Raw genomic sequence first — 11,776 nt, 5'->3', positions numbered from 1 at the left:
CCCTCAGATATATTTGTTTATTGATATTATTCGTTGTACATATTTTTAACTGCTTAAGCATCAGAATTTACCTAGAGTATTTTTCATGCAGGGGAATTTCTCATTTTGGTTTTTCTGTTGATTGCTAACTTTTTGTGGGAAGTTTTTTAAAGTTAGGACTTCAGTGGTTTTGTGAACAAAATTTTAGGATTATATTGTTGATCTTCAGGAAATGAAGGGAGTTCTTCCCATGATTGTTCTAACTTGTGTGATTGTGAACTCTACCCTGTAAGGGTAAGTTCCAGATCTTTTTCAGTGGGATTTGAGTGAAACTACAAAGCAAAGTGAAGATACTATAGCTAAGAATTATGTGTTCTACAAAATTTCTACTTTCTGAAGTTTTTCATAAAATAGCAAGATATCAAACAGTGCAGAAGTGTTTAGTCACAATAATAATTTGGAGTTTTAAGTCTCATGATTTAAATTGCTTTCAGTGATTAAAGTTTAACTTTTTATAGGAATAATAATATTTTGATAGTCTAATTTTGGGATTGTGACACCAGTAAAAAAGTTAAATCAAACTTTATTTTAATGTGAAAATTAGTCTCCTAATTGATACTTATTTTCTATTCTACTAAGAGAGATTTTTCTTCTCAAACTAGTTCTCTTCATCCTTAGTTTTTTCTTTTATTTTCCTTTTCTTTTTTTGAATAGCATATACTAATTGTGTAGTTTTGGCTCTGAAAAGACTTTAGCAATGGAAATTTGAATCTCAAATTTAATTTTGGTTCAGACATTTACATTCTTTAAGGATATTGCATCATAAATATTCCTGTTAAATTTTACTGGTGTCTCTCCTTATTTAGAGACTTCTGCTCCAACTGAGAAGCCATTACGATTATTTTTCTGTTGACCTATGTTCCAAAATAGTGTGGGTATTTTTGTATGTGTGTGAGAGTGTGTATGTACATATATTTTTTTTCTTCCAAGTTCATCCCATTTTACATGAACTGTGTCTTAATATTTGTTACTGTTACTACTTCTGCTATGTTCTCTTTCAACTGTGGTAGTATTCTCCTTTCTATTTAGCTGCTACTGTCTGATTACTACCTCACAATTTGCTGCTAATCTCACAAGCAGCTGTAGGCCATGTTCTACCTCCCAGTTTTGTTTTAGTTGTATAGGAAACAACCTTCACTTGGTGATTCAAAAAGCTTGTTGATACACTGCTTTGCTTTTGTGGAGACTATGCATTGGATAGAACAAGATACCTTATTTGTATCATCTTATTTTATGGGAAAATATTTAATGAAATCACATGACTGTGATCTACTTCAGACACTCATGTACTAATTGCTCTCATGATAATATTGAAAGTTTTTGTTAAATCTTCTATGAAATATGTTTTCTTAGAAACATTTTCTTGAAGTATTCTTAAATATTTAAAGAAAATTTCATAGAAAAACATAAGTACTCTTAAATATATTTTGATAACTTTCAAATGCTAAGAATTTTTTTCATTTTACCTTTCCACCTTTTTTGTTGTTGTTGTTGCTAACATCATATATGTGGAGAGCTTAGGAATTTACATAAATTCTAAGACTGACATCTATTGAGAGGTTCTCATAGAGAAGGTGAAATTTCTTCAATAGAGTAGGTTTCCAAAAATAGTACTTCATTAGATTATAACCACTTTGCCATTACCTTGTGAACTGAATTTCTTATTTTTCATCAATTTAAGTAGTTTATTAAGAACCCTAGAGTTTTATAACATACTTGTGTATTGCAATAGCATTTTAAATGGAGTGTCTCGAATTAACATATCAGTTTCATAATCTGTCCCTGTGAGAGCAAAACAGGCCCCCAGTGGTGAACGGTGGAGGGTTATAGCTTCGTTAACAATTAATTACAAGTAAGCAGTCCCTCCCTCCCTGCCTCCCTCCCTTCTCTTTCTTCCATTTCTGGTTTCTAGACGTAAACCTTTTAGTAAGAAGCACTGTTGGCATTTTGGGGGGTTGGTTGGTTTTTGCTTTTAAAGTTAAAAAAGGCAGATTGGTGAATCATATCATCCAAATAAAGAGAGATTCTGTTCTTGATAAATTATTTCATATCCAGCTTTTAACTAAAATAAATTTGAATTTTGAAGTACTGCTGTATATAATGTATACAAAATGGTATTCATTAAAGGAAATTACTCTAGTAGTTGTAATTGTCTATCCCTGGATACCTATGAGGTAAACCTACATACTGATACTTTGTCTTAGAACCTATCAAAAAAGGTTTCATTAGTAAATAGGTAAATATTCTCTATTCTTTATGAGGAAAAAAAGTTGTAGAGTAGATGCCAACAGTGATTTTCCCACATACCTTCTAGTCTGAATACTGTGTGGCATTTTATAAAAGTGACTTTTAAGAAGCCTTTTTTGTATTATTTATATATATTTGTACTGTAATTAATTGATCCTGGGAAAGATTGATTAATAGAAATTCAGCATGAATATTTCCATAGTGCAGTTGTTTGACTTCAAAGCCTTATTCTTCCATTACTGTCTGTGGGACACCAAGCAAGTTACCATGTGAACTCTCTTGGTTTCTTCATCCATAAAACTACATCAGATGGTTGTTAGAATTTAATGATAACACCTATAAACCCCCTGACACAGAGCAAACGGTAGTGCTGCCCTGCTTTCTTTCTTGATTTGCAGGATAATGCAGATATTATGTGAAAATGGAGGCTTGAGAAGGATGTAGTGTTCATGTGTTAAATTTGGCTGTGAAGTGGTGGTCCTGAAACCCATCATGTTGACTCATAACTATTTCTAAGGAAATGTGCCAGTGAAAATAACTGCAGGCCCGACCAAGTCAAACACTGGCCACAGCAAATACAAGATGTAGTAGGTTTTCAAGTTCAGTGCCACATCGTGGTTGCACAGATTTTAGAACTAAACTGCCTATTTAATTATTCTGTGTGTGATAGAGGCTGCAGTAGAGGAAACCACAGGGTACTGTGGGAAAGCAGAGAGGGCAAGAGGAAAAACTCTACTCAGGCTTACAGGCTTAGGCATGTTTTCTGGGAGAAATGACTAAACCATTGCTACTCAGAATGTGACCTGCAGACCAGGAATATCAACATCACCTGGAAGTTTGTTACACTGACTCTCAGGCCCCACCTTAACTTGAGTGAACATGTGTATTTTAAGAAGATCCCCATGCAGCCTGAAGTCCAAGAAGCACTGCTCTAAACCATTGAGAAACTGTAGTTTTCATCCTAAAAAAATGTCTAGCCTTTGGGGTGTCAACCTACGACATATACAGATCAGAAGTATCATACATCCCTCTTAGTTTTCTTGTGCCTGTTACATTTTTTAAGCCATTACTAAAACGATTGCTGGCACCAGCCAAATTCACTTTCTTAAATTACCGAGGGCTAAAGCTGGCAGCAGCCATTTCTGTACGTATACAGTTTATCTCTTATCAAATCACTCTCAGGACTAAATTTCTTGTTCTGTTTGATGTTAAACTCAGTTTTGTATATGACTTATTTATGTTAAAAGAATTCTGTAAGTCATAAAAAAATGAATTGTTTGCTACAATAGCTGTAATGTACATGAGTGAATGTATGTACCAAAAAGACAAACTATAAATGCTTGTGTTTTCAGTTTCTCTTACTAATTGTCCTCCTTTCTACTCTCGTTTCACTGTTTTCACTTTCTCTGAATCAAACTCACCCAATAATAGCAATCTTGGTTTTGCACAGTATGTTAGGGAGAGGGTGGACGTAGGAGTTGGCGGTGTGAATCTTCCCAGGAGACATACCTGACCTTCTCTGGCCACGTTTTAAACTGATTCAGTAGAATTGGATACCCTTGGGCCCTAATCATGACATTGATCATATGTAACAGCCAGCAACAGGGTTTGACTTCTAATAGAAAGTTGCCCATCATAGCCTACCCTCCACCTGCCATTATTGTCCCATTTCCCTATTCCCACAGTCCTTGTAACAGCTTTGTAATTTTACTAGGTTGATAAATTGGCCTCAAAGCAGAAAACTGAATACCAACTTTAAACAGTAATAATTATTGTTGGAATCGAATTCAGTCTCTGCCAAATAGTATTTTTAAAGTTTCTGTGGCATTTGAGAACAAGTTGGTTCTGTTTAGCGCTCTTTGTAACTTAAATTCTCCTGATGGTTACATTTTTTAACCCTTTTTTTTTTTTCAGTTTGTAGATAGTTTAAGAGTAACAGTGCATGGAATAGGTTGGTAATTTTTTAATAGGTGAAGAAGTCCAAGATTCTAGGCTACAACTGATGGAATTAGTGTGTTTCATATCACAGTACAGTGTTTATTGATGCATTTATGAATACATGCATGCAAAAATGCTCAGTAGAAAAAGTAGACGTTCAATAAGTGCTGAACAGAAGGCTTACTTAACATAGCAGTGAACGAAAAGAGCAGAGTGTCTGCCATCAAGCTTATACTCCAGTGGCAATAGATAACTACAAGTGCGGTAAAGTAAAACCAAGTGTACCAACGGTGTAAACCATGTTACAGTAGATGGGGAATCTGACCTCTTCTGAATGGTCTGTGTAAATTCTTTTCGATCAAAGCTGAGATCTGAAGGGTAATTTATAACTACAGTTGATAATTAGATCAGTATTTTAGTTTTAAGGTCTAAAGAATATATTAGGTAATTTTTTCTTTGTGAAAATATCTAAGTGTAATCATAATTTTCTTCATTTCCTATAAAATTGCACGTGCTCTACCTTCCAATGCCTTATGATAACATACTTATTAAAATTTATAATGTAATTACCCAAGCTTTTATTGTATAAGTTTTTCATAGCAGTTGAACGGTTGTCTAATTATCCCTGAAATAGCATCTAAACATTCTTAATCTATAGAGCCCTTCATTTTGTTCATCCATGTTATATGAAGTGTGAATGCTTTTTGAAATGAGATATAATTTTGGCATCAAAGCTAACTTATAAATTATGAATAAATATTATTTTAGAATATGACTTTTTATGTTATACTTTAAGGACTATCTACTGATATACCATTAAACGATCTACCAAAAGGAATTTACTATGTACACTAGCCAGATAATCCTCAGAGAAAAACACTGTGTGGAAACGCTGAGGGAATGAGGTTTATACCTCTTGCTCTCACTCTCTACCACTAAATACTGATAAACAGTAGAACAGATGACCCCGTATTGTGTTCAGTATGCAGATGCTAAAGGTGTTGTAAAGGATACATGGGTCACTTGGAGTGCCCGGGAAGGCCTCTTCGAGGAGGAGGTATTTAAGGCCATACCTGAAGATTCTGGAGACGCCAACCAGCGGACAGGTGGTGTAGTTCTGAGTCAGTAGGTCCCCACTGTTGAAGAGCTCGGCGTGTGTGAAGGATGGCAAGGAAGCCAGGGCAGCTAGGGCATATCGACAGTGAGAGATGCCACAAGATGCAACTGAAGAGAGGCAGTAGGAAAGGTTTGAGTTTTAAGTGTCACTGCGGAGCTATCAGAGGGTTTGGAACAGGGCAGGAGAGTCTTGCTTGGTCACATTTACATTTTTTAGGAGTCCCTCTGGCTGCTGTGTGGGGAAAGGCTTGAGGAGGTGCAGGTGAGGAAGAAGCATAAAGAGAAGTAGACCTTTGCAGCAGGCTAGCTGAGAGGTGGTGCCGGCCGTGGGAGTGCGGAGAAACAGAATGACCAGAGACAGAACTTGAAGAGAGAATGTGCTGAATTTACCGATGGTTTGGATCAAAGGAGTGGTGAGGGAGAGGATTGAAGGGGCAGAGGACAGTGATGAGAGAAGAGAACAGGTCTAACGACTCCCAGTTCTCTGACTCGGACTGGAATCCATTTCTAAAGATGGGGAAAAGTTGTGAGTTGGAACTCGTTTAAGGGAGAGATTTTAGACGTAGTAAACTGGAGAGGTTTTGTGCGACAAAATGGAAGTGCTAAGAAGGAAGTTGAAAATCATAATAACTTGGAGCTCTCAGAACATGTTAGAACTAGAAATGTGAATTTGGGGAACAACAACATCCAAGATAGTGTTTACAGCCCTCATTGTAGATAAGATCGTTTAGGACAAGACTACACAGGAGAGTGGTCCAGGCTTCCGCCCTGGAAAACAGTGGGGCTTTAGAGGTCAAGTGGAGGAAGAACTCAAAAGGGAGGCTGAGAAGGGTCAGTGAAGGAGGGCAGAGAAACATTCACTGATGTGCTGCACAGAGCCCAGCAGAACTGTAAGTAGATGTTGACGGTGAAACGACAATAGAGAAATTGCTTTTGTCAGCGCAGAGGTTACAGAAGGCCCTGGACACAGTAGGAAAGAAGACAGGTGTGGACATAGGCGCAAGGTGATCTGTTAGTGGGAAAGCATTTGTCAGGTGAAATCAGCATGGCTGTTAGCTGAGCGGAGGGTAGGTTAATTAAAGTGAAACCAGTCTCTCCCTGTGTGGTCTTTCTCGAAATACTGTTATTTCATTAACTGTCTCCTCCCCAAAGGATAGTCAAGTTCTTATTTCTAGTTATTTAAATTCCCTGGTGGTATTTTAATGGGATTGATAGGCTACTACTTGTTAGTGTGTTAGTGTTCTAGAAACCTGGTAAGTACTGTGTTTCTTGTCTTTAGTTTTGATCATTTAATTGGTAAAATTATAGCATGCTTTGTTGAATTATCTAATTCCAAATAGGTTCTGTATTGTTTGACATTTGTGTTTAAAATGTTATCTTTGTGGAGTAAACGTTTTTCTTTATGCTGCTTATTAGCATCTTCATCAGATTAGTTCAGGTTATTGCTGAATGGGGTTATCTGGAAGCAAAATGTTTTAGTTTTATCTTAACTATTTTAGTAAGTACTGTTTCTCAAATAATCAGATACATCAGGCATTTTAATTTGCAAATTTAGGACAACTTGCTTTAACATTTTTCTACTTTTCAAATTAGTTCCTTGGATATAATCCAAGTGTAGTAGTCCCCTAAATAAAAATAAAAATCAAAACCCACAACTAATGGTCACTGAAGGAAGAGTAATTAAATGTTAGGATTATAATGGTATTTGCATCTTATGGTTACAAACTAACTTTCCAAATTTTAAAGTGAATGTGTCGTTGATTGCTCATGTTTCTGACTGCATTTTTTTGGCCTACTGTTTTGGTGGTTTATAGCAAGAAGTATACATAACATCCTTTATGTTTATTCTTTTCTCCCTTCCGGTAGAGTGATAGTTGTTAGAAGAAAATAATCCCCAAATAGTTTCTTATAGTTTTAATTCTTAAAGTTTGATTGACATTTATTTATATCTTGGTGCCGTAATTGCAGTTCATGAGTCAATGTTGATGTCATGTAAACCTTGATTTTTAATACGTTTCATTGTACTGATGTTTCAACCAGAATAAAACATTTAATGTAAATTGTAGCTACAAACATTTCAGTATAAAGTCACTGTAAGTGATAAGCTTATTTTCCTTACTACCTTGAAGCAATCTGTCCTAAATTTCCATACGTCTGCATTTGTTTTTGCTGTTCTAAAATTCCTTAGTTGCTGGCTTTGACCTTTTATGTTGCGGAGTTTTATACATCTATTTTCTCACCTGCCATATCCTAGGGGGCTTGGAGTACCCATAATACAGTGAGCCCACCTTCCTGGTCCCCAGACATTTCAGAAGGCCGGGAAATTTTTAAACCCAGGCAGCTTCCTGGCAGTGCCATTTGGAGCATCAAAGTGGTAAATAAAATTGCATTTACATTCGTATATCATTTCTTTCTGGTTGGTTTTGTCCGAGTAGAAGTTAAGAATTAAACCTTTCTTTTCTAGATAAATAGTTTAGTTTCCAGAGCCACTTTTTAAATCTAAAATTTTTAATATGAAGAAGCAACGTGCTTGCCTTTAAAAACCTGCACTAGGAGGAAATTAAATTGCCATTTTACTTGACTGATCTTAAGTGTAAATTTTTAATACCCTTTTTTATGGTTGCTTCCTTTTATGTTGTAATTACCAGTATTTCTACCGGGGAAATCCTTGTCACATAGGCTATAAAGTAATTAAAGACTTGTTCATCATATCATAAAATTTTGTTGCTTAGAAAAGAACAAAAGAAAAGCTACATTAATTTATTATGTACTAATGGAGAAAAAATAGCAGAATTGCAGCAGATTTCATTGTCTGTGTTAATAATCTAAAAACTATAGGATCTCTTTTTCATGTCATTGGTGGATGACTCTGTTAGTCCTTGAAGTTGTCTGATGCATTTTTTAATTTAGACTAAGGATTTCAAAGGAGTTCTAGATTCTGCTTTCCTATTTTCTATCACCGTTGGAAGAACTATTTTTCAACTCACTCTGATAGCATGCAAGGTGTTGAAAATGTAAATATTAATTAGAAGAGCTAAAGAGGTCTTGTTTGACCATTATGAAGCATCATATACCACTGATTTTCACTTATTCTTACCTGTGTCATTGGATGTTGAGGAGAAGTACATTGAGGGATTACTGTAGTCTTGATTCAGTCACTGACTTTTAAAAAATCTTTTATACCTATTGAAAAACAAGAGAAACTATCCAGTTCAACACTACCCTGTCGCTTGTTCAGAGGAGCTCAGGATCTGAAGGAAAGCAGCTTAAGAGGATAAGGAGAGGCAGCAGGAAAACTGGAAGTTGGCTTTTACTAAAAAACTGAAGGAACGAAAGCCCCCCTTCCCTCTTGTTCACGTGTGTCTTTTTGGTGCTCACAGTATAACCATAATTTGCTGACTTGGAGAGCATTCTGCCAAATAGGTAATGAGCTCAGTGTTTCAGACTGCTGCAGGTGACCTCAGCTGAAGGTGTCACGTAGGGAAAACAAAACCAGGGTTTTCCTGAGCATTTTAGTAATCTTAAATACACACAGCACAAGTAGGTGTAGATGCCAGGTGTTTTCAGGTAGTAATACATAAGTCTGAGAATAAATAAGAAAACAGCAACACAAAACCTTAGTGCTTATTTGTTAAAATATCAGGGAATTCAGCGTATTTTCCCATAGAATTTTTTCTTGTGTAAAAATTCACATAAATTATTTCCAGTTGAAGTAATTATTATCTAGGTGATTTAAAGCAAGCCTTTTAATTTTTCATCAGCTTTCCTGTATGGTCAGGTATTGAACGGTTAGAGGAAATTGACAGTTTTCACGAGAGAAAAAATACTGTTGCACATAGTAAAAATGAGCTTTCGTGCAACGCAGCGGTGCAGAATAGTGGTTAAGAGTGAGGTCACTGGAGCCAGGCTTGCCAGGTGTCTGACTTGGCGCAAGTTACTTAACCTTTTTATTCCCCAGTGTACTTACCTCTGAAGTGGGGATGATAAAATAGTATTGACCTTATGAGATTGTTGAGAGGAACAAGTGCTTCGAGCAGTGCATAATAAGTACTCAGCATATGATAACTATTAATATCAATACAATTACAAGAAACCAGTTAGCGAGAGTCCTTCCTCATACTTGCTCTATAATACAATACAATTTGTTGCGCCTGAAAATACCTGGATAGAGTTGTGGCTTTTCTGCCACCTAGGATGTAGGATTAGGAAACGGAAATACAGTGCCAAGGTTTGCTGTTGCAGGGCATTCACGTAACAGACCAAGTTTGATTCTAAGGTTGTAGATGTTTAAGTCGTAGAATACATACTGAAAGATGCAAATAATAAGCCTGGTCTCTTAATATTTATCATCTGATTGGAATAAAAGGGAGAAGCAAGTATTTGTGTAACATTTAATAAGACGGTTTATCTCACATTTTGGATTTAAAATTCTTTTGGGCTTTTACAGAATGCTGACTTTTCCGTATCTGTCGTGTAGGGCCGGGGGTCAGGATTTCCAGGAAAGCGGAGACCTCGTGGTGCGGGACTATCAGGACGAGGCGGCAGAGGCAGATCAAAGTTGAAAAGTGGAATCGGGGCAGTTGTGTTGCCCGGGGTAAGGCCCACTCACTTTACATTTGCTACAGTCCTTAATGTGTTGGCCGACGATGATCAGCTCATTTGTACCAAATTACTTAGATTCTAAGAGTCACATAAACAGGCTAAAATTTTATCTCCATTTGCATTTCTTTTTAAACCCCTGGTGAGGTTTTCTTTTATATTTTCTACTTTCACATCCCTTTTTTCTTACCTTCCTCTTCGACTCTGATCTTTCTTCTCCAAAATGCAATATGCAGTATATTTGCTCTTCTATTAAAACAAAACTCCTGTTATATTCTTGAGTTTATTTGAAGAATTTAATTATGTTGGTGTTTTAAATTTTTGATTGTAGTTGCTCTCAGTGTTGTAATATGGTTTACAGAAAAAATTAGAAATGTTGTAGATTAGTATGGAGTCTAAAAATGTTGAAGATTTTATGACTGTCTTTGACATATTTGAATTTAAGATTGATAACTGTATGGTCATTGGCACATTAAGAGGCTTTGTTTAAATGTGTATTGAAAAAACTGCATTTGGCAAAAAATAATGGCAGGTATTTCCTGAAGTAACTTTACTATTTTACCGATACCCCGTTTTTCAGATTCTAATTGTCATGTTAAGTTCAGGATACAGGTGGGATTGTTCAATTTGCTACTGTTTTTCAGATTCTAATTGTCATATTAAGTCCAGGATACAGGTGGGATTGTTCAGTTTGCTGCTAAAGGAGTAAGGAAACTTGGATTCTGGTGTTTTTTTTTTTTAAAGCAAGTCCCTCCCTCCCTCCCCACTCCCCGAATTAATAGGCCTGTTGAGGTAAAATTGATATAAAATAAGGTACAAATATTTGAAGTGTACAGTCTCATAGGTTTTGACACATGTGTACACCCTTGAAAACCACACTACAGTTAAGAACATATTCGGCCCTCAAAGTTTCTTTGTGCCTCTCTGAAATCCCTTTGCCTTCCTTCCTGCCTTACCCCCAGGCAATGACTGATCTGATTTCCATTTCTGTCGATTAGTTTGCATTTCCTGGAGTCTATGTAAGTGGAATCATGCTGAATATACTCTTTTTGATATGATTTATTTCACTCAACATAATTATTTTGATATTAATTCATGCTCTTGTATGTGTTAACAGTTCATTTTTGTTGAAGAGCATTCCATAGTATGAATGTGCCACAGTTTGTATGTCTGTTCACCTATTGAAGGACATTATGTTTGCTTCCATTTTCTGGCTATTAGAAATAAAACTGCTCAAACTTTTATATATAAGTTCACCTGTGGATATGTTTTCTTTTCTCATGGGTAAACATATAGAGATGGAATGGCTGGATGTATGGTAGGTATATGCTTAGCTTTTTAAGAAAAGGTTGGTTTTCAAGTTGGGTGTGACATTTTATATTTGCAAGAATATGTAAGGTTCCATTTCCTCCACATACTCACCCACATTTGGTATGGCCAGTCGTCTTAATTTTAGCCATTGTAACAGGTATGTTAAGAGTATCTGACTTGCATTTCTCTAATAACTTGTGATATCGATCAGCTTTTTTAGGTGCTTATTTGCTATCTCTATATCTTCTTTGATAAAGTCACTCTTCAGATCTTTAATACATTTTCCAAAATCGAGTATTTTTTTAAAAATTTATTTGTTTTTATTTTTGGCTGTGTTGGGTCTTTGTTGCTGCGCGTGGGCTTTCTCTAGTTGCGGCGAGCGGGGCTACTCTTCGTTGCGGTACAGAGGCTTCTCATTGCAGTGGCTTCTCTTGTTGCGTAGCACGGGCTCCAGGCACGCGGGCTTCAGTAGTTGTGGGTCGCGGGCTCTAGAGCGCAGGCTCAGTAGTTGTGGCGCATGGGCTTA

General features: G+C 36.3%; 1 protein-coding gene across 13 annotated transcripts in view; it reads left to right on the top strand.

The window, feature by feature from the left end:
• The window catches only part of KMT2C (lysine methyltransferase 2C), a 216,032-nt gene that overhangs the window by 109,270 nt on the left and 94,986 nt on the right, over window positions 1-11,776 (top strand). For all 13 annotated transcript variants that reach the window (XR_003795262.1, XM_029233804.1, XM_029233802.1 and 10 more), the window contains 2 exons: window positions 7,595-7,714; window positions 9,818-9,934. Coding sequence is in view for 12 of the 13 variants with exons in the window: in XM_029233804.1 (XP_029089637.1) it covers window positions 7,595-7,714; window positions 9,818-9,934 (237 nt within the window). In the remaining variant the exon portion in view is untranslated. The remainder of the gene's footprint in view (window positions 1-7,594; window positions 7,715-9,817; window positions 9,935-11,776) is intronic.

This window comes from Monodon monoceros, unplaced genomic scaffold, assembly GCF_005190385.1.
Source record: "Monodon monoceros isolate NGI ecotype Baffin Bay Population unplaced genomic scaffold, NGI_Narwhal_1 Super_Scaffold_2, whole genome shotgun sequence".
NCBI lineage: Eukaryota > Metazoa > Chordata > Mammalia > Artiodactyla > Monodontidae > Monodon > Monodon monoceros.
This window is presented reverse-complemented; position numbering and strand designations above follow the sequence as displayed.